Source organism: Gallinula chloropus (genome assembly GCF_964237585.1).
Source record: "Gallinula chloropus genome assembly, chromosome: 1".
In the NCBI taxonomy this organism is placed as follows: Eukaryota; Metazoa; Chordata; class Aves; order Gruiformes; family Rallidae; genus Gallinula; species Gallinula chloropus.
The window spans coordinates 15625918-15653838 of record NC_140085.1 but is presented as its reverse complement, the minus strand read 5'-3'; the positions used below and the strand labels follow the sequence as shown (position 1 = coordinate 15653838).

The following is a 27921-nucleotide window of genomic DNA, read 5'->3' as shown; positions in this document are numbered from 1 at the left end:
CAATTTCAAAGATTACATTTAATTCATTCTATGTAAATCCTGAAAATATATCACCAAAGAATAAATAACTTTGGGTTTCTCAAATATTTGGTAAAATGTCAATTACTCTTACTTAATGAGTTTTCTCTGAGGAATAAGGAAGTACCATTGCTTTTTCTACAAAGCTTTTACTATACAGGTGGAATTTTAATAACTTTACAGTAAGAATAGAATCTGTAATATAATATGGACATTCCCCATTAAAAAGTACAATTAAAAAAACCCAAACCTTTCAAAATTAAACCTTCAGAATTTCAGGTTCAAAGCTGAGGGGCTTCCAGGCAACTCTGAAGCCCTCCTGGCAGGACAGGACAGGACAGTCAAGCTCAGTTGTCTGCATCAGGGGGCTACAACAACAGCAAGGTAATTTCCTCTGGTGGTAGAGCCAAAAAGCTGTTTTCTATTGACAACATGTTAAGGAAGGGACAGAAGAGAAGGATGTGGGCAAAAAACTCTGGAGTGTAAGCCATCCTGAGGAGGAAGTCAGCTGCCTACAAGGATTTCAATATAACCATAGTTTTAAAATAGATTCTTCTGCTTTTGAAGGGCTTTATCCTCATGAACAATTAAGGTAAAGTCATGGGGGATTTCTTTCTGAGTCTGCAGGTTATCATCTTACTCAAGCTCCTCCTTTACCTGAAATAACTACTAAAGAAAACAAGAAGAAATGCAGGCCACACCAACAAAGCATCTAGTTAAAAGGATCCAGCAACTCAAAGAATCATCAGACATTAATAAAAAATAAATCTAACTGCAGGAAGATCTTCTGGAGGGGCAGAGCAAAAGTCCTTGCCTTTTCAGAAGATCCATTTAAGCTGCCAGCAACGTAAAGGCAATTCTGACTGCTTGTTTATTCAGAATTCATAAATCACATGCAGACTCACTAACCTCCCATTCACACCCACAGTTAATTTACATAAAATACTAAGCAGAATGCTTTTCCACTCCTTGTTTGATTCCAAGCACAAGATGTAAAAACCAGTTAAATTGCACAGTCCAGCCCTTATCTCTGCAAACCTCTATCTGATCAAGAAAATGCTTCTTGGCATCTTCTTCACTTTTCCCTACAGTCAGTGCATCCCTGATATATTCAATATCCTCTTTGCTGGTTAACTGTGGCATTCCAGTCATTAGCATCATGGAGAACAGGATGATCAGCAGGTTCGTGTGATGGCGAAGAGCTAAATAAGCCTTCACACATACGTCCTACAAGAGAGAAGAATTTATTGTTAATTGATGAGGGGATGGGGCAGGAATTTCCCAAGACTGACATTACCCAACGCTGTTCGATCCCTCGAGTTCATCAGAGGGAAGAGACCCACCAGAGCCGCTCACCTGAGCGGGAACGAGAAACACCCTTCTGCACCCATCGCTCGGTACTACTTCACTCGTCACTACAGCGTGAGGCAGCAAGTACTGTTCTGCTGTGCAGACTAAAAGGCTTTTAAAAATAATATTAATTACTAAAGCATAAACTCAGCTTCACCAGAATTTCAAATTAAATTTCCCTGCTGTATTATCTCTTTCTGTGGCCGCTGAAAGAGACAGCAATAATTCACTGGCTTCCTTTCCAATTGGTATGTTCCCATTGAAAGGCGGTGGCTGGCAAGTGATACCGGATAAAGCAGCATCTCTGGGGGACCATTTGGAATCCTTTGTGTGCTTGTGTGTGTGTGTATATATATATATCTATATATAGAGAGATATATATATCCTCTGTGTGAGGACATATACACACACACACGTATCTATTAACTTTGCAGAGGTGATGCCTTATTTAATGGAGTTTTCAGGCTTGGTGTTCTGAGACATTTTTCCAGCGGACAGCTCAAGTTTCCAGGCACACTGCCTTGCTGTACGACCTCTGTGTTTATCTACTGTCATACTGGACTCCAGAGATGATTTTTTTTTTAATAGCTTTTTCACTTCTATATATATGAAATCTGTGTTTAACACCACAATCTTCAATAGAATGAAACTTCTGCAGCTTGAAAAAACACACAGTGCTTTTTAAGAGAATATTTAACACCAAGTGATGAATACAAAACTGAAATTATTTCTTATATTAAATTTATTATTCATTTACTTTTAGAAATAACATCTTAAGGGAGACAACGCAATTAAGAAATACTCTATTAGAAAGTTAAATTGGGCCTTCAATGCAGTAGTGTAAAAAGATGAAAAATATTTCCAAGAAGGTTGTTGCTATTAAAACCACAACTGAAGCAATGCTAATTTTTACCTAATTAAATATTCAATTTAACCCTTTCACAAAAGTATATGCATTTCTAAAATGATTCTCACCACATCTCCTCAGCCCTCTAGAAACCATTTATTTTGGACAAGGTGTGTGCTTTATTCTTCCTTAGAAACAGTAAGAAGTGCACAAATAAAGTTAACATGTATCACTGTTCACATCAGCGACGCCAGAAAACGGACCAGACAGCTTAGGAAGGTACAAAGGAAGGAAGATGATATGTTGAAGATCTGTCTGTAAGGTTTCTTTTTTCTTACTGTCTGGGACCTTAAATCTTTCACTCTGTTTCCAAATAAATTCTTACCTGACATAAGATCATACTCAGGAACTCTAATGTTAGTTTAGCTCTAGCGAAGCAGAATTTAAATTGCACTGGTCAAAGCTCAATTTACAACAGAAAACACCATCATCTTATCACAGGGATTAGTTTCTCTCCATGGCACCAGGGCAAAAAATAAAAAAAAAATCATTTCTACTTATGTATTATCAACTTCAAACAGGGAAATCTTGTCACAAGAGTTAGCGTGTGCTTTGTTCCTCTTGAAAGAGCTGAAAGCTCTTTATAGTTATATCAAAGAAGGTTTCACATTTCTCTATGGATGATGCATCTCACTACTGCGGTGTCTGAGACAGAAGAACAATTATGCAGTCAAGAACGTGGCATCGCTGCATCTCAGAGGCAGTGCTTCCAGGAATTCAAAAGATTTGAAAGATTTGTATCTGCCTGTTACAGTTATTTATGCAGACAGGAACTGAATGGAATTTTGAATTAACAACTTCCAAGAAAACTAATTTTTACATTTCCAAGAGAGGCAGAGAGAATCAAAACCAACACATACGTATGTGTGAAGGATAAGGAGATGTCTACCTTGAGATTCAGAGAAAGCTGCTAACTAATCTAAAGCCACAGGCAAAATGAGAGGAGCTGAGGAGAAATCAAAATCCCTGTGTCCAATTGACAGAAACAATAATTATTTTGAGAGCCTGAAACTGTCCTAAGTATGAGTATCCTAAGGGTCCAAATCCTGCTACGCAGGCCATCCCTTCCCTGTACACTCTATTACAATCAAGCTTTTTTTTTTCAGTGGTGAATTGTACACCCTTTCTGTCACCTTTACCTGACAACCAAATACAGGAGGTTTCATAAACAAACGGTACAGAAATTGATTAGTACAGAAAATACAGATATCTCTATTACTAAGTTAACAGAGTAACAAAAAATAACGAGTTAAATAAATATAATGTATAAAAAATGCATTCAAAATTGAAAGCAAAAACTAGCAAAAGCTATTTTAGGCATACTACTAATAGGTAGGTGGAAAAAGCTCAATGCACTATGAAAAGCCCCTCAGATGATGCTCTTTGAAGGGTTTCTGCAAGTAAGAAGTGAAAAAGTTGTGTATACACAGGAGTGAGAGAGTTGAATGGGTTGCAGCCAAAGGCTGGAAAGGAAATTCTACCATACATGGCAGAGCAAGAGAAATCTGGACAGTACTGAGGCAGCTGAAAAATTCACAGATGGAACAGAAAAATACTTGTCTTCTCAGATGAAGTCATGCTTAAATACACTTTTGTGATTAGGACAAAAGACCATCAAATCCTGCATCCTACTAAGCACTTCTGTGATGTCATTAATAACCTCTGGTCTCTAACTTTCACTAAACCTTCAAAAGGAAAGCAGACAAAAAGGAAAGCAAAATTTAGATAGATTAAGAACTAACAGGAATGAGCTTCACTGTTAGTTCCAGAAAAGTTGCCAGGGCTCTGACAGCTTTAGAAGTTCACCTTCAACAAACCATACTCTGCTGCAGTGAACTTTGGTCAAAAATACTTGTCTAATGAGCCTCCCCTGACACCGGCGACACGAGCTATGGCTTACACATCTGTATGGACTGTATCCAGCCAATGACAGAGAAATGCAATTGAAAAATACAGGACATTTTCAAATATTCAAACCACCAAAGCCTGTAAAAAACAAAGGATTCCTCTAAAGTACAACCTATTTTAATGTAGTTGAAGTACAAATTAATGAGAGATGCTCTTAAAAATTAATGAAGGATAAATGCTGAACCTTTTCCATTAATGCATGAATGAGTCAGCAGGCACACTGAATGAATCCCTCAGTATCAGGAAACATGATGAAACCAGCCAGTCGAAAAGTGAAGCTGTAAATTTGTTTATTTTTGTACTCTTATCATATAATTAAAACATTTTTAACAGCAAAATGTGTGATGCAAATCTTGCTCTGTGTTACTATTTTACTTGTATGGAAGTATTTTAGCACTCTTTCTATTGGTATTTGAGACAAAACAGTCATTCCATGTACTATCAGGATTGCAGTTTATGAACTGTATCTAATGCAGCAGAACTGGAATTGAACTTAGACTTTTTGGTCAGCATTACTGCCTGTGCCTAGATCATCCCACTTCCAATGACCAGGTTGCACTGTTCACAAAGGTAAAGCCATTAATCATTTGGTTAATGACACTGGCATTTCCTCACTGCGCTCACCTAGACTAGATGGCTGGTCTTCCAATTCTCCATTAGCACACTCCCACATTTTGAACTGCTTTCTGCTTCCAGCAGAGGTCTTCTATGCAATGACATACCCAAGCACAGTGTTGCAGCCCTGCACTTGCACATGGCTTAGAGCTGCAGCAGCGGCATTCTTCCTAAAGGCAGCACAGCTCACAGGCTTCTCAGAGCACCCGCCTCCCACAGCAAAGCCCTCCTTGCTCTTCCATCTTTTCAGCTACAAGCCCCCCTCAAAACCCCTGCACTGAGATAAAGCTAGTCCTTGTGCAACACAAGGGCTCAAAAATCACACCTGGTTCTTTACTTGCTTTCAGAAGTCTTGGTTCAAAGAGGCTCTTGCCTCATTACTTGCTGTACAACCATGTATATGCTCAAAGGGATAAACTCACTATCCAACAGCAAGAACCTTAATTAGGTACCCAGGATAAAAAAACAGGCTCTTTACCAGGACAGGGAGACTGGTTCATCCACAGGGAATCTAGACTGTGGCAATCTAACTTAGGCTTCTGCTTTGACTCACACTCTTCAGAGACTTTCTCCTTTGATATTATAGGGAACCTGCTTTCTAAATCAGGCGCTTACTTAGAATACCTAAAGATGAGCACAGAAATACCACCCCAGACATCCATTCACTTTGCTCAGCCATGCTCTCAGCCATTTCATTAAACACACTAAAGAGCATTATGCTCTGCTCCCGCTCGCCCAGGTCCTACACAAGCTTGACAAATCACAACTGTTTCAGAAGGGTTCCATTTCAAATAGGAGCTGCACAAGAATAGATTTTTAACACCGTTCTTTTCTTTCAGTGCATTAAGACCACCCACTTCCCAAAACCAGAATCTGACATAGCTTAGGGGCACCGCAGATTTCTATTCAGATGCAGCAGTTCCAGCCCAGAACATCAGGGCAGGTCAGGAGGGAATAACACTGTCAAAGCCAGCTGAGAAATGCCTTGCACCTGCTCATCCTGCACAGAAGCCTGCACTTAGTGCTTTGAGTCTCCTCCAACTGCACAAATACTGAAGCTCTCTATAAAGTATTTTCAGTCAAGAAACAAAGAAAGGACAGGCTATCAGGTCTGCTGCTAACTGAAGCTTTTTTATGTGGCATTGTGGATGCCTAAATTCTAGTTTCCATAATCCTACCTATAATTTAGTGGGGTCTAAAATATCCAGGAATTGTATTATGATTCAGTACATTTTATTAACATAATACCAAGAAGGCTAAACCTTTGAAAACTAAGGCACTAATGCTCATTCCTGAAGGTAAAAAACATTATTTGATTGATTTGCAGCTAGATATTCACTCTTTACCTGAAATTTATGGAAATGGAGACTTGTCTTCTTTCCAGAAGTCCCCATGACAAACAGAAAATCCGGAGTCAGCACAAAAGGAACTCTTTCCTTATTAATTCCAAGGAAGCTTTTATAATTCCCAAGAATATGGCCAAAATCAATATGGAAAAGGTTACCTTCATAAAGAGAAGTAGTCACAATTAGGCTCAAATACAGTAAACTTTGAAGAATGCTTTCTTATATTTACAATAATTCTAAAACCTCTTTTTTATATATATACACATACACGAACACACTTTCATTTATCAGAAAAGTCTATTTTCCCTCTCCCTTTTTTTTTTTTAATATATAATTCTGTCCTCTTGGCAAAGTTAGTTTTTATTTATCTTTGGCAGTTGTTAAAAACCTGGCAGAACTTCTCTATTTTCTAAACATACCCTCACAGCTTCTCAAAAATGAACCAAGGAAAGCTTGTGTCTCACATCCCTAATAATCAGCTCCCAGCACATCGCTACCTGGAAAAGGCTTGGGGATTATGTTTCAGATACCCATGGGAGTCTGGTGCTGTCCAGTTCCTTGGCTAACATCATTCACTAGAACATGCTTCTTCCTCACAGACCTGCATTACCAATTTCTAAACCACCCTGTTCTGTGCAGAGTAAGTTTGTATTGTGTCCCTTTGGATAACTTCGAGGTTGTAGCAGTGTATCACTTCCCAGGAAAGTGATTAAATCTCACTTTTAAGGACTGCTACACCTACAGAATGGACAGTGCTGCTGCTCTCCAGATTATTACTTCCACTGGCAGACAAAGTGTCAGGATAAAAGAGCATGGTTACTTAAAAGCATGGATTGGTAACAGTGGTACATGTATAAAAAAAGAGAAAACACCAAATGATGTAGAGTGATACCTACGAGGTGGAACATCCTTAGATGTCCCAGTGTTCCATGTCCTCTTAACCTCCCAAATCTGACACTCTCTGCAGACCTCTCAGACTTCTGGCTTCTGTTCCCGAAGACAGCACCTGTTTACCACTCTAAGGCAAGCCTCCTCCTGACCACCACAGAATTACCTTTCTGTCTCCTTTTCTCCTGACTGGTTCCTCATTTTCTGCCAATGGGCACTAACATTGCATTATATCACATATTGCAATATAATATATATAATGTTGAAATTAAAGCATTTCTTTGTTTTCTTTTTCTCAAGGACTTTGGTGAACTTTATACTGTAGTCTTCAATTAGCTCATTTCTGCCTTCAGGGTACATCTTCTCTCTAGCCTTCAATTGCTAAAACTTTAACCATAGTATGATTAATATTAAATATACAGCCTTCTTACTAAGCCCCAAAGTATTTTCTGTCTCTTATCATTATGTAAAGACTAGTTATGAAGCAAAAGGATCAAGGAACTGGAAGTGAATTTCTTAGGTGAAATAAAACCCTCCACATGTACTGCTCATTCTGGGGTCCTTTCTGGTGCTTCCATAGGTAATTAAAACTAGGGATGAATCAATATGCAGCTGTAGAAATAATTCCCAAAGTTGGTAATACAAAGAAATTGTGGTTCTTTCAGGAGGATTGCAACCATCCCACAGACTGCAGTAGCAAGACCAATACATTCCACATAACACATTTTCTAGGATTTTCTACAAAGTTATATAAAGCAATTAAGTTCCTCAGAAGTGGAAATAGTCCAGTATCATCTGAATCCTCACACATTTACAGTTCCACTGAAAACTGTCAGAGCCACATCCATACTTCAGACAGGTGAACAGCTGACTGCTTTTAAAGTGATTTTGCTTTTTGATGTTAGATCTATCCACTAAAATAAATTAGTTTTACATTCCTCATGACTTAGTTTGCAACAACTTGTCCTTGGAAAAGAATGGCATTGTTAATAATAAATATCTAGAGCCTATATGAGAGCCAGAAGGGGTGACATTTTGATGTTATAGGAGGATCTGAACTTGTAAACAATGCTGACAGAACTGGACTGTGTCTCTTTACTCATTGTTAAATGCATTATTTATTAAAAATGAAAGATAAACCTAGTGAAGTATGGACAGTCCTTGTTGCTTCTATGAAATTCTCAAAAAATAACTCACCTGTTTCTGTAATCATAATGTTGTCATTGTGCCTGTCTCCTATTCCAAGTACAAAGGTTGCCACACAGTATCCAGCACAAGAATAAACAAATCTTTCCACAGCTGCCTGAAACTGAAAATAAATCTCAGATGTTAAATGCTTCGATGCTAGAAACTAAATTCAGTCATTCTCAAAGTCACATGCCTTTCTGTTGACACGTATCTAGCAACAGTTAGATATAGTCCTATAAAATACCAGCACACAGTACACAAGTGATTAAGATCACAGCCCTAGATTGTACAGTGTGAGCAGGCTCTATCCTTTCACACAAATAAAGTATGCATACAACCATCCATAATTTCTGAGAGAAAAGCTGGCAGAAAGCTCTAGTAGGTCACTGGACCTACCTAAGCAACGGAGCTGTGAGTAACCAAACCTGTATTTAAATCCTCTGAAACCACACTGCCTTTCAGTGTTCTTAGATGCCCTTTCAATCTGCTCCTTAAGTATCATTTCTAAATACCACTGACAAAGGACTAATTTGTAAAGCATCTTGTTTCTCAGGAGCTCAGTTGCCAGCTGGATGCTGAAGGCTCTTCCTCAGACACCCGTGGCTGACTGCAGGGAAAATGAAAGCATTTCTCAAACTCACGTAACATAAACACAAGCACAGGCTCTGTGCTCCTAAATCAGCAGGGTGCATTTGAAAATGGTACTTAAAAATCCAAAGAACTCACCTTCTCTTCAATCATGCATCTTTCCTTGAGCCACTGGTTTAGTATTTCATCCTTAAATGCACCGGTGTTGCCAACTGTACTCTGTTGAATTTTGGCAATTGTTGTAGCATCTTTCACAATTTCAATCATTCCTAGAGAAAACCAGGAAGGAGTTAGAAGAAGTTATGACATTTATATCAAAGCATATTAAAATTATGCAAAATTAAATTTAAAACTGTGTTTTTTAAATCAACTGCAAAACTTTGCAAGTTGTGAGAAGAAACTTATTTTACAAGCAAGTGTTTCATGTTCATTCCCAGCTGAAACCAGCCAGAACTCATACCTAGCCTGGCATCCTAAGTCCTTGACAAGAATGTAAAACCTTTTTAAACAGAAACAATCCCATGATGAGTGGGGACCCTCTGCATAAGCCTTCTCCCAAGGAAAGGAACTACCTCCTGTCCTGACCTCTTGCAGAAGGCCCAGGCATCACTGGCATTTGCACCAATTTGATTCCAGCTCCACAAATTTGAAGAGCTGAAGGGAAACTGCAGCACTGCTCAAGCCTGGGGAAGCGAGCGTTGCCAGTAGAACAGAGCTGGTCCTCCTGCAGTAAACCAAATTTATGCTTAAGTCAGCCTATGCACAGAAAGCATCAGAAATACCAGTACACACTCAGGTACAGCAGTGGGATGGCTGGTGGAAAGCTCTGGCTGTTGGGGCTCAGGGGCCTGAAAACCTGAACAGATCCTCCTGAAGGCAAAGCAGCACATCCCAGCAATACGGTGCAGAAACAAGGACTTCTGTTGTTCACACCAACACGGCATGTGATGAAGGGGAAGCCAGAGAGAAGAGCAGGGACAGAGGCTGCAACACAGCTCTGCACTACAGCCAAGACTAGCAAAGGCTGTCTTGCCCTGGTACTAGGCATGCCTGTATGGGGAAGGTCAGATTCCAGTGGCACTGAATTGTTAACTGGAAATATTGTATTTTCTTCCTCAGATCCAAGTTCAGTGTCTTCTAGGTGAAAGCCTGGCTTCAGTTCCAGCTAAAAGGCTATTTTTGTTTGCTTGTTTATCTTTGATCCCCAAAGCGATTCAAAGCAGTTTCTCATTTGGTTTCAGTTTGACTCTCCCTTTGAAATGGATGAATTTCTATCTACTCACAGTCCTACCCATTCACAATTACTGAATTACATGCAAATTTTGCAGTAACTGAGTAACAACACAGCCATCTCTTCCTGCCCCTGCCTTCCACTCATGGCTGGATTCACGGCTGAATGCCCCTGGAGGAATTTCCTCTGTCTTGAGAGTGGCCTGGATTTGTTTGTAATAAAACTATTGTGGAAATATGACCCCCAAAACCCACCACCAACACTGCCAAATTAAAAAGCTCTACATTTTGGTCTGTGCCTGTCAAGCTGTTCTTTTCCTCCTGGGAGTGAGCTCCAGATCATCCTCCAGCTGCTGAAAAGTCTTTCCCTGCCTGTGCTCACAAATCTCCCTCTGCCGGACATCAAATTGCTGCAGGAAGCATCTTCTGCTTCCCTTGGCATTTAAGACTTGCCCCAGCATGGCTATGATGAATAGCAGCATGAAAAGTCCCCAGATTTTAAAACCGCTGCTAATGAGAAGCCTTTACTGATCATTCCCCACTGTGCTGCCCAGGGAGTGGTGTAACACCCACACAGAATGTTGTGTGGCTTCTTTTGCCCAAGTAAATACTCTAAAGGTATTGTGATAAAAAAGGTTACCTGAAGGAATATCTCTACTGGCAAATCTTTCTAAAACACAGACCTGCCTCTCAGTAGGTATGGTTAGTCCTAGACAAGGCTTCAGTACTGGGATAGAGGATCTCTGCTGGGCTGCATTCAACTGGGAGGAAATGCAGCAGTAAATGCAGTATGCTGTGTTTCTGGGAGCCTGTGCTTCTAAAGCAGGTGACTCCTAATTTAAGTGCCAGCTTGAACTTCCTAAATTTGGCAGCGATGCAGCACAGTAAGTAGCGCAACTGCCTCGCAGAGCTGGGAACGTACGGCCATGTCAACGGGAGAGAGGAGGTACGAGCTTTTACCAGTGATGCATGGCAGCAGCAGTGGAGAGGAGAGAGGTTTCCAAAACTGCAAACTGCATTGAATGCTGATGTCTTCAACAGGCTGAGAAAGTTCTAGCTAGGAGGGGATGCCAGGCCCAGGTATAGACACCTGGCTGTTTCCCTGCAGTCAGTGTAGAATGTGGCACTGTCCTTGGGTCAACAAACTGAAACTGCCCCAGCTCCACAGAAATACTAAGAGGGAGGGAAGGAGAAGCTTGGAAGAAGACAATACATGAATTTTGTGACAGGACATTTGCATGCCACTTCTCTTTGGTTTTATTCCAAACAAGCATAAGGTCTACATCAAAATGTTCCACTTTGGGTGTTACTAATTCAGGCTGTGGGTATTCTCAGCAAATTGAACAGTACTCTTCATGTGATGAACCATGCCCCTACTGTAGTGCTGAAAGGATTCTAAATTCTTACATCTTCCCCATGTGTATAGGAAAATAAACAATTATTTCCTTGAGATAAAAGAATGGGGAAATAACTAAGAATTAATGAAAGTCTGTATCTTAGGAATGCTAGGATCATTGTCAGAATTCCTCCAGTTTCCTCAATTATTTCAATATATTACATTCTCTTAAGAGGATTTTAAACAAAATTAAATTAAATCCTAAAAAGTCTCTTAAAAATTAGGGGGTTTTATAACCCACCTAAAGGAGAGGAAAAAACCCAACCATCCAGTTAGTATGCAGATATATAATGTTCCATTTCCTTTATTATTAGAATTCTATCAACATGATTTATTTAATTTTTAAACACATATTAGGAGAGGAAATTCTTTTATGTCACACTACCAGATATTTTATCAGTGAGCTTGGGTTTTCTGCATTGCTGAGATATCTTGAAGTCAAAAGAAAGGATGATAAAAATTTTATGTGGCAGTGGATTTTAGAGAGGAATACATTACAGATACATATTAAAAAGAGTTCTTAATTTTACTTGGACCCAGTTCATTATCCTTCAATCCATAAAGCAAAATATATTACCGAAAAAGTAAAGAACTAAAAAGCTGAAGTTCATGGAGACACATAGCGACATTTGCCTTAGGTCATTACTTCACCAATCCATGCAGTTACCATCATACTGCCAACTACACCGAGGACAGGAATGAACAAACTTGCTGATTTTTACACATGTTCAAGCTTTAAGCAAATGGCAGAGCTGTACTGGCTAATCTGTCTCCCTGACCCACATTTTACACCAGCCAAAGCAATTTTTTCAGCACAATTGCTTCATTTGGGCATGGCCAATTTTTCTACACTGAAGAGGGTTTCCTCCAGCCTGTCGTTCAAGAACTGCTGAACAAAACTGGCTCCACAGTCAATTTGGTATTATCTGGATACCAGGAAGCTGTGCAATGAGGACATGCTAGGGTGCATACTCTATGCAAATCCAACCACAAACGGTCACTTCGGAACCATCAGGATGTATAAATTATACATCAGTTTGGCATTTCTGGATGTAATCAGACTCTTCCAGGGCTGATCTGGTTGCTCTACATATCATCACACAGTTCTCCAGAAGCTTTGTCAGCTACTACTTGATTTCTCCCACTATGAATGTAGATCACCTCTCCTGCAGGAACTAACACCGACTGAGAAATATTGCCTGAGCATCCTGGTCAGTAATGCTATTGCTTCTGTGCAGTACACGGTATGAAGCTTTAGGTCAAGAAAAAAAAGTATGTTTTTTTAAAACATTTTTCCCTTTTTTATTCTTATTAACACATAAAAACCCATCTTGAATAAGTCACTCTTACCACTTTTTCATACCAAATATTAAGAGAAACTTGCACAGGTCCCAAACAGCTGGACTTGCACAGGAATCACGGTCAGTTAAGCCACTGGAGCAGTTGACAGATACCCACAAGAAGCACAGAAACTATTGCTAAGATGCAGCTGAAGGCTGCTCACTGCAAGTGTAACAGTGACAACAGTGCATACTAGAACAGTTCTCCCATGCCTGACTTTTGTACCTACGGTATTTCGAATTTCTAATCACAGTAAGTGTGACCACATACCTATTTTGTTCCCTGTAGAAATACAACCATATGGTAACAGACAGAGGTCCAAGGATTCTGCTTCCCAAATGGATTCCATAATTCGAAGAATCTAATAAAAAACCAACAGCATATGCACTAAGTTATTTCAAATTATTTGGACACTTTACTACTCAAATAATACTACCTGGACTTCTGAGATGGGACTCAATTTACTTGTCTACTTTACAGATTAAGAGGTAAATACAGAAACTGTGCAGCCATTCAACATTATCAATGCCAGAACCACAGTTTATATTTCCTCATCTCTTCTGTGCTCAGGCAATCTTTACTGTTATGATTTCTACATGAGCTGAGACTGAATATATTAGTATGTTCAGTTTTTCCCATAAATATCCCCAAAAGTGCTAACAAACACTTTCAGAACAATCACTGAAATATTACTAGAGCAACATTATCTAATGATTTGTTTTCCACTTGTAACTTCACCCATTGCATAAATAAATTACAAAAATGCTTCATCAGAAAAAGAGGTCATCTGTCACTAAATAAGATTCCTTCTCTAGAACACCAAATATGAAGTATGTATGGCACGTGGCAGGAGACGACAGTGTAACAGCACTGGGTCTGAAGTTCATTTTCTTCAGAGTAGCTTGTACGATGCCATGATTTAGGCTGGTGACCAAAGCAATGCTGGTAACACGTTAATATTCCAGCTGTTGCTGAACAGTGTTTGCGGAGCATCAAGTCTACTTCTCACTCTGCCCCCACTGCGAACAGATCCTGAGTGCACAAGAGAAAGGACACAAGCAGGCAGATGACCCACACCAACCTAAGAAATATTCCATGCTGAATAATGTCACGGTCAGCGATAAAACAGGGAGGAAGGGCGGGAGGAAGGTTAACTGGCTTTTGCGCAGGAACTGGCTGGGCCTTGGTCTCCCCACGGGATGTGGCGAGTGACTGCCTTTGTGTCACTTGTTTTGTTTTCTTCCTCTCTTCTTCCACTTCTCCTTTGCTTATTAAACAATTTTTTACTCAGCCCACAAGATTTCTTGCTTTTACCCTTCCTCTCCTCTTTCCCCATCCCACCAGGGTTAACCCACAACACAGTAACATGAGAGTTTTGAATGTCAGCCTTGCCATACAGAGTTTAAAAGACAGCCTCCTATTTCACATGGACAGTAAAGGTAAGGTATACACACTTCTGAAAACTAAAACAGTTTTAAAATATTTTAAAATTTTCACATTTTCACTTTATACATTTTCGCTATCATACCTGTAAAATAAGCATGTCCTGACGGAGGTCATCTCCGTGTTTGAAGATGATGCCAATGGTTTCATTTGATAGAGCTGTTGGATCTGCACATTTAAACTCAAGCCAGAGGGGCTTCTTCTTAGATGCCATTACTTTACATTTTTCAATCTGTGAAGACACATTTATTGCTAGCCATCGTACTCCAACACCAACACAGCGAATCTTTTCTACACACTAGTGACAAGAGTAGGTTACCAACTTCCAGTAAGTTGTATCCACTGAAAGCACATGTGAGGAATGCTATTCAGTTGCCGCAGAAAGCCTTGCTCAACCTGCACAACTTCTAACATAAGTTAAAGGATAAAGGAAAAGGCATGCCTGAAACTGGATATAGAGCTTCTAAATCTGTTTCAGACACACACACACACCAAAAAAAAAAAAGCCCTTTTAAACCAGGAATAAGAGATTCTGACCAAACCGGGAAATAATGGACCCTCACAACAGCACTCGGAGAGGTGTTTTGCAAAACCAGAATATAGTCATTACCCAATACAATTTACCACATCATCCACCCTTCCGATTTGTAGTAACTTCAGTTATTCCAGATTGCTTGATTCAACTCCCTTAGAAAATTATTCAAATTCATGGAGAAAATGGCATTTGTGAAACTAATTTAACATAATCAATCATAAAATAAGAAAATAATTTTCCTACTTAGTTTTATTACATTTTTCATCTTGAGAAATTCAGCACTGAAACTACTGAAATTGTATTATTTCAAATGTTTTCTCAAGTAATTATGTCTAATATGACTGTAGTATGTAATACTTTCTATTCTAGTACTCCCGGTTCACTGTTGAACACTTACAATAAAGCTATCTAAGATAATAAAAGCAATTGTAGATTAGTGCTTGAGAGCTGACAAAATCAATTACATCAGAGAAGAGTGTTTTGGAATATTCATGTTTCATAGATTGAGATTAGGACCTTGCAATTTAAAACAAAACAGGTTTTACCATTCTTATTTTTTAAAAGGATAGAAGTTGTTAAATAAAAGGCTCAAATCCATCTATTTTGGGGCATAGCTACCTGCCCTTGTACATCTAGTGCTTCTTTCATCCAGGAAGGTCCTGGTAGGGCCACATACTCCCCGAGTGAATGAAAACTAGAAAATCCAGAAAGATCTTTTATTTTATTTTGAAATTCATGTTTTGTCATGCAGTTGGTGATTTTCATACACAAAAAGAAGAGAGCTAAATTCAATCAAGGAAAAAATATTTAAGAAGCCACAAATTCTGTATTTCTGAGCAAGGGACGTTTGAATTGACTTCTGTACTGACAGCACTTCAGCCGTGCCCAGCTGTGAGGTGTTTAACCTTCTCAGCTTGAAGACAGACTAGTTTGTGGCCCGTCTATCAAGGCACAGATTTTATTTAACAGAAACATGGCCAGACCTAGAGAACTAATACCAGTTACTCAAATGAGTATCCTAGTATTTGGCAATTCCTCAGCTTGGATGGTTTGTCTGCCCTTAGCTAAGAGGAAAAAAAAGGGATTTATTTCTTGTAGGCTCCTTCCTGCACATCAAGTGAATCCAATGATCTTCACTGACCCAAACCTCACATTGCATAGTAGATGCATGAGCCAGTTTCCTTTTGTTACATCTGCTGATTTATTAATCTTGTTTTTAACTGAGTTGCCATAAACCACTGCAATTTCACCATGAAACTGGAACCAGCAAGTGCTTCTTAATGTACTTCTAACAAATTCTTAATGTATTTTTACCTAATAAAAGCAATACAGAGACATTGAAAAATCAAAAATAGTTAAGGTAGACATTTTTGCCAGTAAGATGAAAGTGTGGACCTAAACCTTAATGACAGATATGAATCAAGGTAAGAGAGAGAAAGTAACTGGAGGAACAGAAACTGACTTCAGATAAACCAGTTTTATATAGGTATTGAAACAAAAGGCCTGTTCAAAAAAACCTGTTCAAATCCTGGATTAAAGTAATGGAAAAATCAAAATTGCCATTTAATTATTAGGATTTTACAGGTTCTTGCATTTTTTAGTGCATGGTGGAATGTAATTACACTTAGAATAACGCTGATAGCTTTGGGAACAAACTGAGTCCATGAAACATCATCATATTCATGATGAAATGTGACCTTCAGGCATATGAGCAAAAATTTTCACCAAGTGACACGTACCTGCAAACAGCAGATTTTTTCCAAAAAGGATTTGTAGATACTCAGAATATACTTACTACTAGGGCTCCTGCTCTTAGCCCAGGATCATATGGAACTCTGAAACTTTCTGGAAGGTTGCTGCTCTGTAGTCTTTCAAGCTTTTGCCTCAGCTGCGTAATAACTGCAATTACACGTAAGAAAATACAATGAAATCAAAACTTGAAAGGCAAAAATGTTATAGGTAATCAAACTTGTTAAGCATCCTGATTTTGCTAAAAACTGCCTCCATTCAGCTACTTTTTAAATTGCTCTCCTCATGGATGTCCTGGTTTGAAGAACAGAGAGACTCTTTAACTTGCACTATTAATGGTCAGGGCTGTATCAGGTACTTAAAGGTATCTCTTCAAGCACCTCACAAGTCATGTGCCCTCTACACAGTGTTGGAAGCACTGCACAGTGCTTGCTTGGTGTTTTTCTGAAGACTCAGGCGATTACACTGAAATGTCACCTTTCATTTAAAAAACAAAACACAGCAAAACACACTGAAAAATATTTTGCCCTTACAGCTGCCAAGGAAACACTGAACTACCTACCTCAAAGGCTCAGAAGGACAAGGCAATTAAAAGCACCTCACATTTTCCAGTATTATTTTGACCTACCTCTTGCAGACAGACTCATAGCTTTGGAATCCTTAGGAGTCAATTATACTGTAATCATAAGGACTCTTAACTATGGAGATACTGAACTTCCTATCCTCCTAGAATTGTTTTCACAGCACAGCCTTTTTAATCTCACATTCCAGTAAGAAGACAATTTGCTGTACATTACTATGAATAATTTTAATGTTCATATAAAACTGATTTTTTTTCATTCATAGAGCCTCAAACTTCTGAATCTTCAGCTGGGTACAGTATGCATTATACTTCATACAGTGCCCTTTGCTCATCTCAGCTAGCAAGGGTTAGTGGCATACCAATACACTCAGTATTGCCCTTCCTTAGGGCAAAGACCTGACCACTGATCTAAAAGAAACTGCAGTTATACAGCAGAGGCTGAACAGACATGTTCAAGTAATTTTGGAGATAAAAATTAAAGAGCAAAGAAAACTGTAATACGAAAGCTAGACATGGACCTGGATACTTAATATACAAAATCATAAAATCATACAATTTTAAAATGGTTTGGGTTAGGACCTTTAAAGGCCATAGAGTTCAACCCCTCTGCAATGAGCAGGGATACCTCCAACTAGATCATGTTGCTCAGAGCTCCATCCAACCTGGCCTTGAATATTGCCAGGAATGGGGCATCTACCACCTCCCTGGGCAACCCATTCCAGTGTTTCACCACCCTCATTATAAAAAATGTCTTTCTTATATTTAGTCTGAATCTATACCCTTTTAGTTTAAAACCATGATCCCTTGTCCTACCAAAAAGGCTGTCTCCATCTTTCTTATGAGCACCCTTTAGGTACTGGAAAACAGCTATGAGGTTCCCCTGGATCTTTCTCTTCTCCAAGCTTAATAGCCCCAGCTCACTCAGCCAGTCTTCACAGGAGAGGTGCTTCAACCCTCTGATCATCTTCATGGCCCTCCTCTGGACTCACTCTAACAGTTCTATGCAATTCTTCTGCTGGAGACTCCAGAGCTGGACACGGTACTCCAGGTGGGGTCTCACGAGAGCTGCGTAGAGGGGCAGATCACCTCCCTTAACCTGGTGGTGACATTTTTAGTGATGCAGTTTTCTGGGCTGCAAGCATGCATTGTCTACTCATGTCCAGAAAATAAAGACATTTCAAAAGCTGCTATCAAAGTTGGGCCAAAAGAGTTACCTGAGAACTCACAGAACACAAATGTTACACTTATCCTAAAGGCTTTTAGAGAAGAACTACCTAGCAATGCCAGGTGACCAACTTTGTATCTCCTCTAGTAAAAAATAAATAAATCTGACTGCAAGATACAGGAGTTAATAAGTGGACTTTATAATTAGACAACTTTAAAAAAAAATCAAAACCAAACGAAAACTAAAAAAGCCCACCCTAGGCTGTAGTAACTTGGGTCATGAAACAGCTTTCTAAAATGTAACTAGTGATGCCTTGACAAATCTACCTTGTTTGCAGTAAGCCCCTTCACTGCAATGTACTGTAATTCGAAAACTGTACACCAACCAATTGGAGCTAATAAAGATTAGCAATTAGCCAATTTTAAAATGCAAGTGAAGACTCTTGCTAAAACAATTTCTGGCTTAAGAACAAAGTGCTGGGCCACTTAAGAGAAGAAACAGCTGCATAGATACATTCTTGGGAGACAAATCATCTAATAGAGTGCTGACGAATGCAGATAATCCCAGACAAATTGTAATATTATGATCTCAAGATTTTTTTTTTCATATAGCTTTTATTTCATACAGAATCATAGAATGCTTTGGGTTGGAAGCCCCCTGCCAAGGGCAAGGACACCCCCCACTGGCCCACCCTGCCCAAAGCCCCATCCAGCCTGGTCTTGAACCCTGCCAGGGTGGGGGCAGCCACAGGTTCCCTGGAAAACCTGTTCCAGTGCATTACTACCTTCATTGAGAATAATTTCTTCCTAACATCTAATCTAAATCTATATCTATCCTTCTACACCTCAAAGGAAATTAAGCTTATTAAATAGATAATAAGCTTATTAACAATTATTTATTTATTATTACTTGCTATGTTGAAACATAAGCAAACAGATTAAATGAATAGTGAAAGAAACAGTTTGGCAGCATGGTCACTACTGGTCTCGTATGGACAGGAAGGAATTCATTCTTCAAAAAATACCCACAAATGCTGCAAGAAGGAAAATATATGCAAGAATTAGATGAGGCTGCATGACAGAATGAAATGAAATGGTCTGAAACATTCAGACTGAAAACATAAACAACTATGAACATCAGAAATGATGGGGCAAAAGTAGAAGCAATAAACTGAAAAAGAAATTTTAGGCTATACATTTTTAAAAATGAAAGAAGTAGAGAATACCAGTAGGAAAAATCATATCCTCAATAATCTGAGAATAAATTAAATTAGATTCAGCATTAGTAGGACACTCCATAGTTTCAGGAAGCCTTATTCAGTGAAAATGTCAATTATATAAGTCATCTTTCAATGTTCTGCTGTACATTACATGCAAAGATTCTTTTACTTCAAAACCTGGTGGGCGTTAATATGATTGCTTTCTCTGGAAACTTTTCTTCTTTGCCCACATATCCTTCAAAGAGAATGCATTATGGAGACCACTGCTGTAACAGACATGTACATCTGCAAGGCTGTGAAGTTGCTTTCCAAAACCTGGGATTCTGACCAGATATATTTAGATGATAGAACATTTTAAGAATGTTGTTTAGAAAGAATATTTCATATAGGGGTTCAATAAGTGCTGTAACTCACACTCTGTGGTAACCTAACTGCTATTACATTATATATTGGAGAATAAATGCATATTTCCTTCAAATGTCTTTTGAAACACCACTGCAGCCACTTCCGTACAGCCAAACAGCTTTCTGAATCAGGGACTTCCTGGCCTGGAACATACCAGAACATGCCAGAAGAGTCTCTCCACAGCTTTTAGAATGTGGATGTTGTTTTATGTCTTCTCACACTTACTCTCAGCACCAAGCAACTAACAGGAATGATGACAAACAATCTTTTAAGGAAGTTGAGGGGAGAAAATAGAAAGGCAGGCAAAACCCAGAGGTAAACAGGCATTGCATAACCCTAACACGTCTTCCAAAGCAGTGCTTACAGGAACTAGAAGTAACAATACCACATCTGTGTCTCACAGTACTCCTCTTCAACACATCAGAAAACCCAAAAGTTGTGCTCTGTCTATTCACTGCTGATCCACCAGTTACTTTCATGGCCTAACAGAGTCTGTACTGGAATCCTCCCTGGTCTTGCCAAAAGTCTTTTAGTGACTGCTTCGGGTAAGGCTGTATTTCTTGGCAAGTGTCATTTTTTCTCTTCATTTCCAGTTAATATTAGTGTACTGTTTCTTTCTTCAGTGCTGGCATTCAGCTAAGGGTTATGTACAAGAACGCAGCTGTTTCCCAATTGCATGGCATGAAGTTCGAGAAGATAAGCCAAAGCATGGGGAACACACTGGCTGTCTCTAACACTTATTCTTCTACTTTTGGGATGGAACGAGCAAACAACTGTATTACTGGTTCAGCCACTATTAATTTACACTGCATTTTAGGAGTAATAATGATGCCCTTTGACAGTAGTTTATCCATAATTTTTCAAAATAAAGAGTACATTTTGCTGCCTAGATTTTCACACCCAAAGAGAAAACCCAGTATTATTACAAATGAAGAAAGGACTGTTAGCAAATACCTTGAGAAGTGACATCATACTTTTCTGCAGAAACTGATTTTATCTCCATTGTGACTGTATGCAGCAATTCAATGACTTGAACCTGCTTCATGAAATCATGTAGCATTGCTTTTCCACAGCCCCTAAGATAGGCTTCTAGGATGACTGCAAACCTCTGTTGGTAATGCATGGACTGGGCAATCTCGCTTCTTAAGAACCAAAACAAGAAATGACCAATTCTTTTGTTCTAGAGATGAAAAATAAAAATACTACAATCAGCATGCTTTTCTTGACAAAGAGTTTTAACAATGCCAGTCAGTAACTGTAGCCTAAGTTGGCTGGGTTTTTAAATACTTACTCTCAAACCCCGTTTCAGCAGAAATCTGGCTAATGCACTGTCATGATATGGCTCAAATTTTACAGCCTGAGGAATACAAACATAGAAGACTTGTCAATAAGATATTTAAGATCCCATTCCACTTGTACTTCACCAATGACATCTAGACAGCGCATTGCTGCAAAGGGAGAAAAATCTATAACAAAACAGGTCATGTGAGGAAACAAAGTTAAAAAAAAAGCATAGCTTCTCTCTGATTCAAGAAGCACTTTGTATTTGCAACATGTTCTTTTCAAGTGTATTATTAATGCCACAAATAAAGCAATGCAGGGAGTAGCTAACCAGCGAGAGCGATCTGAGCTCACGAAGGCATGTGAACAAAGCAGGAAGAATCAGCAAGGTCAGCAAACAGTCTGCAGTCTGACTGACACAGAGAAGGCTTGAAAAGACTACTGCCAAATTAAATGATGTATTTGTAATCATTCTTTAATGAAAATTTTCAAGAATAAAGAATGGTTTGCTACTTTGGAACTGGGGCACTGAGGTTCACTGCTGGTTCTCCAGCAAGCACAGGATACAGGAGCAGCTTTTTGGAGATCTAGCCTCAGGCATTCTGGCCTTTATCCCCTAACAAACCACAAAATAGAATAAAAGCTCTGATGCACATCCTATATTAAGGGAGTACAATTAAGAGGAGGACTTCACCAGAACTTTTTTGAGTGACTGTGAGTACAGATGTATTTCTTCTCTTCCAACAGCTGCTACCCTCCACCCAAGCCCACAGATATTTCCAAGCTACTGCCAAAAAGGGTGGAAACAAAAAGTCAACAACTTTTTTGAAGTGCCAGGATTGGATTCTTTTTTGCTGTTATTCTCCCTCCCATCCCAATAACCAAGTGAAATGGTCTACCAGAAAACTCTGATACTGCCAACACTGGGCTGTGCCAGGGAATTTATCCACTTCAAGCGGTTTTTCCAGTAGCTTCTTTCCCATTGCTTGAGGGACTCAAGTTTATTGCAGATTTGAATTAAGTTTATGAGAGAAAAAGGATATGCATGGATACTCCATGGCAAGAAAAAAATATGCAGCATACAATCTCTGAAACAGTCACAAAATCCCTGACGTGGACTGAGGGGATAGTGAATGGCTTCAGGTTCTGGGAACAGAGAGCCAGGAAGCGGCATGTAGGGAGATTAAGGGAAAACAAAGGGATGCGCAGGGAGCTGGGTGCATGTAGTACGCTCAGCTTTCAGAAGCAGCAAAGTATGCAAACCTCTAGCAATAGTTATTCAACAGAATATAATGGCTCTTTCAAGATCACTGTGGTCTGCAGCTTACAAAGAAGCAACCAAGCCATCAGCAGAGGTCTACTAAATTCATCAAACACATCACAGGGCTTTATAAACTCTTAAAAGTACTGCAGCAGTTTTCTCTTTCATTATTAAAATATCAACACTATTTCTGAAATTCTGTAAACTGACCCGTGGGTTCATTCAACAAGAAAAAAATAACTTTAAAAAAATCAAGCTCTCTCAATCAACCTTCCAGAATGAACCAACTTATGGTACAAAGACTTGTTCTTTCCTGCTGCTGGCTGAGAGACAGGCAAGAAAATCAAGCACCAGACTTGCCCTTCTACAGTGTCATAATTCTGCAAGAACTGTCTTGACTGTCTCTGCAAAACTGTTTTATTTCCCCAAGCAATACCATCTTATTTAGGAAAAATAATGAGAACTCAAAAACATAAACTGATTTAAAAATATATAGATCCTTTTACTCTGTGTATGAGATTATGAGATATGAGGGGTTTTTAATAAAGATTAATTTTCACTGCAGTAAGGCACCTAAAAGCAATAATTATTACATAAATTCAAATTGATTTGCTTACAGTTCCAAGAAAACCTATTAAAAACCTCATTCTGGTATATGCTTTGCTGAATGTGCTCTGTGCATATCCTTTAAAAACCATTTAAAAATGAAAGACAGACAAACAACTGGCCATTGCTACAACCCAAAACCTCTGTATATTAAGGCTGCAAATGTATTTTATAATAAAAGACTATTAGAAAAATGTATTATGAGGATCCTTATTATGCTTACAGTTTAGAAATAATGATTTTAAAAAGTCAATCCCAGCTTTCTTTTTTCTTCGCAAAGTCAATTATCAACATTTGGACACCAACAATAAAAGGTAGTTTTTAAAAAATGACTTTTGCTGGAACTTCACCAGGTCCCTGCATGTACCTTTGCCTTGTCAGCTCAGCAGAAGAACTTTACTCACTGCCATAAACAAGCAGTACAGTTGTTGGTGCTTGTTTTACAACTAATTTTGTTATATTTTAGCTATCCTATCCATGTTTTATCAACTGCAGAGGGAATGACAGACTTTCTATTTGTCTGCTTCAATTTGGGAAAAACTTGGAGGGAAATAAAATGTTTGTTTGATTTCTGTCTCTATCGGTTGGTAAAAGGAGAATATCCTCTGCAGGGTGAAATAAGCCAGAAAGCTTTTATGAAGCCTTGCATGTGAAAAGGGATGACCCTTCGCAGGAGAGAACTCAGAGGTGCCCATCCAAGCAGAGGAGTAACTGACAACCAGCCTCTGAAAAATGTGGATTTTCAAATGCACTGTCTTACCAATATTTTTCTGCAGGATGCTGATGGCCTGTTGCTTCATTGTTAGCCAATGAAGGAAAACCAAGGAAGCAGCAGAGAGGTAAAAGTTGAGATCTAGTATTTTTTTTTCCTTTTGGGGGATGGCAATCTTTTATTTTCTTACTACACCGTGTAGCTAAGCTACTATGATTTTATGCTACAGTAATTTAATTTACTGTTACAGAGATTTGTTCTTTTTAAAACTCTCCAGATTTGTACTTCCTCAAAAGACATAATTTCCCCAAAAAAATGGAAAAAACCCAGTATTTCCCCCATTCTCTCAGGCACTTGGATAGCAACCAATCACCATCCCAACCCCCTAATTTGGATATAAGAACGAAGAAAATTGCTGAGCCACATGTAGACAGCAAAAGCTCACAATCCAAGCATATATATAGCAGCAGCTACGTGGGTGGCCCAATGAGGTAACTGTTGCGACTCCTTCGGTTAATGCAGAAGTGCATAAATTCTGCCTGGGGAGTTTAATCTTCAGACAAGCAAAGACAAGGCTAAAAAGGTCTTGTTTAAAGCACTACTGATGCGCAGCAAATCTGAAATACTAACTTCATTTTCCTGGGAACCTAAGCTCTCTCTGAACTTGAAAAACTTAAAAACCCCATCCCACAACCCCGCATCTTCCCAGGCTGCAGCAGTTTTGGGGTTTTTTAAATTTTTTATTTTGAATGCCAATTTTATCCTCTGATTCTTTGAAAAAAAGTATTTCCTGCTCTGCAGGGCAACAGCCTTTCCACCCAAACCAGAGCCCTGTCTGCCTGTCTGGTGTGGGAAGCCTGTGAAATCATCTTGCTTCAGGGTATGCATTTACTAAGAAGAACCACAGGGTTACACCTTTCATCAGCCATCAGACTGACAGGCTGCCCAGTTCCAGCACCACTCTGCAAAAAAGCAAACCAATTTTCTTGTATAACTGATAGAAACCTTCCCAACATTTCATCTGGCAGATCTGCACACAAAGCGCTTCAAAGCAAAACAGTGGTGAATCACTGCCATTGAAAACACAGTTTTTCACCCAACTTCACAGAATGCTTTAATCTTATTATGGAGTCCTGGCAACTCTTTATTTACTTTTCAGAAAAATTTGGAAGCTGGTAGGTAAATTTGGTCTCCTTAACATAACGAGTTTGAAGTCATAGAATAATAAAATGGTTTGGGTTGTAAGTGACCCCAGAGATCATCAAGTTCCAATCCCCCTGCCATGGGCAGGGACACCTCTCACTAGATCAGGCTGCTCAAGGCCCCATCCAACCTGGTCTTCAACACTTCCAGGGAGGGGACAGCCACCACCTCCCTGGGCAACCTGTTCCATTGTCTCACAACCCTCACAGCAAAGAAATTCTTCCTAATATCCAACCTAAGTCTATCCCCTTCCAATTTAAAACGATTTACCCTCATCCTATCACTATATGCCCCTCTAAAAAGTCCCTTCCCAGCTTCCTTGTAGGCCCCTTCAGGTACTGGAAGACCACTATAAGGTCTCCCCTGAGCCTTCTCTTCTCCAGGCTGAGCAAGCCCAACTGTCTCAGCCTGTCTTCATAGGAGAGGTGTTCCAGCCTTCCAATCATTTTCGTGGCCCTCCTCTGGACCTGTTACAACAGTTTCATGTCCTTCTTATGTTGGGGACTCCAGAACTGGACACAGCAAGTCATCACAACATTCTATGCAACTACACTGTTATTCTTGACCTAAAACCCAAACCCAGATTTTAATTTAGGCCTTGCCCATGTCAACATCTGCCTTTACTTTCTGTCTACACTCTTTTTAAGCTATGGGTAAGGAGGTCAATAGTGGTGTACGATTCAGACCTGATAGGAAAAGGTGTTGACAATTTCCATAAAAACGTATTACTCTAAATGCAAGATGCAAATTGTAAGACATAGGGCAACAGCAGCACAAAAATAACAACATAGAAACAAGGCAAAATGTAGAAAGTAAGTGTGTTTTGGGTTAATTTGGTTACTACTGCTGCTTTGACTAAACACTGAAGATTTCAAAAGTGGGTATTATTAACGAGGCCTGATAAAATGGGAATGACGATGGTGTAATGCAAATGTTCCCGGAAGGCTGAGTTGAACAATGCAAATATACCTTACCTGCACAAGCTGTAAAAGATAATGAAGAACATCATCATCTTCTAAACTTTCCAGTTTTTGAACTGCCATTGCTCGGACATTTTCATCCGAAAAGTTACAGTCCAGAAGTTGCATTGTGAGTCCAACATCTAAAGTGCTTTGATCCCAAACCTCCTTTTTAGCTAGCAACTGGTATGTTTTGGCCACTATTTCTTGTTGTCCCCATTTCACAGAGCTAAGCAGCTTAGGATATGCCTTGGGGTGCTTTATGCTTTCGTATCTAAAGTGCCACAACAGTTCTTTGTCCTCGGGAGAAAGTGGATTAAGTGGGTCAGTTGCTATGATCTCTTCAAGTTGTTTGCGAAGCTGGTTGGGCATTTCAGCTCGTGTCCTATCCCCTTGGGGGTCTGACGTTATCCTGTGCTTGGGCAAGGCAATTGGGTGACAGTATTTGTCCAGCACAATAGAGATAGCCATTGAGTTTTCTTTATCCGGGTTAGTTGCTGATGTGAGTTTGTCTGCATTGATACTTCCCTGTTCTTCCCCCTTGCCTGGAATTTTCCACATGTGGAGCACATACTCTCCACTTCGCAGCAAGAAACGGTGATCTATCAACAAAAGATTTACATAGTAGAGAAGCTGAGTTTTGCACTTTGAATCAGAGTTGGGGGATTCATGCGACTGAAGGTTTGTCTTTGTGGACAGTCCCTGTGCTTTGCCGCAGTATATCTGAAGATTCAGGAGCGCTCCTTTAGGCAAGTCCTTGATTTTGATATCAAACTCCAACCAAATATTCCACAGAACCTCCTCAGTAAAAGGCTTTGATGAAGTCCTCCTCTGTGAAAGGAGCTGCTGCCCATGTTGAATGTTAGCCTCTACGAACACAGTAAGATCAGTATTCCTTGGTAAAACTGGGATATCAATGCCAATTATTTTCACTCTAAATTTCCTATTACAATCCCACAAAGAAATAGTGAAAACTCTCTCATGATCTTTTCCATCTATTGTCAATTGTTCATGATAGCCTGTAACACCTGTACAGTCATCCACCAAGGGCCATTCTTCCTTCTGAACTTCATCCTCATTTGGGTCAGGGGGATTATCTAATACAAGGTGGATTTCTTCCCCATTCTTAAGGCACTGTCTTATCCAGTGAAAATCTTTGATTGGTGTCTCTCCAGTAATGTACTCATCTCTGCCACAAATCCTGAGAACAAAATCTAGTTCACTGTGATCTTCAGGAATGTCCATCAAAGACTTTTTCTTTGCCATTTTTGTGAAAAAACTGTGGAGAATCATATCTGGAGTGTCATCTATTGACACTTTAACTTTTTGGCTAGTTGTTCCTCTGTGTATGTTTATAAAAATGTTATTATTAGTAATCTTCTTAAATAAATATTCTGGGAGTGGCTTAGATGTTGTCCATGGGTGCATCGCATACAACTTAGGATCTCTACAGGCTACCTCTATCATTCGTGGAGTGACTAATCTGCGACGGGTAAATTCTAGTTCATCATCGTGCACGTTGCTTACATCAGTGACATCATAACCAATTAAGTTATTAAGTTGCCGCTGAAATTCCTGAACCTCTTCTGATGGTTTTTGTTTCGGGACAACATAGATCTTGCCTACCTTTTTCTGTAACACTTTCCAGTACAGTATGCAGTCCAATGTCTGTAATACTTGATGTTTATCATAAATTTCATACCACTGCCCTTTCTTCTGATACTGCAGAATAAATTGATCTGGGGTGAATGTATGGTAGAAGTCTGTGGTTTGACTCATCTCTATTGCACGCATCCAAATCTGTGCTTTCATTTGCTCCACCGTACAGTTGCCGGCTATTTCGAGTAACATAACCTCCGGTGCTTTACCTTGTTTATTGCTGGTAGGTAAAATGAATTCAATGGATATCAGTTCCATTGATGACAAATTACTTGACGTACAATGAGGTTTCATTCTTCTTCTCCTTCGCTTGTTTTCTTCTCTCATAACAACAGGCTGTTCATAATCCCCCAACTCCATGCCAGA

At 39.4% G+C, this 27921-nt stretch overlaps 1 protein-coding gene across 1 annotated transcript; it reads right to left on the bottom strand.

Annotated features, from left to right (window-relative positions):
• Positions 1 to 136: 136 nt before the first annotated feature.
• Positions 137 to 27921, bottom strand: PIK3CG (phosphatidylinositol-4,5-bisphosphate 3-kinase catalytic subunit gamma). The gene is made up of 10 exons (XM_084279579.1): positions 25912 to 27921; positions 21166 to 21231; positions 20829 to 21054; positions 16549 to 16652; positions 14304 to 14450; positions 13046 to 13136; positions 8947 to 9077; positions 8230 to 8341; positions 6145 to 6302; positions 137 to 1245 (listed from the first exon to the last, which is right to left on the bottom strand). The coding sequence occupies exons 1-10, from the start codon at positions 27913 to 27915 to the stop codon at positions 964 to 966; spliced, it is 3321 nt and encodes a 1106-aa protein (XP_084135705.1). The 5' UTR covers positions 27916 to 27921; the 3' UTR covers positions 137 to 963.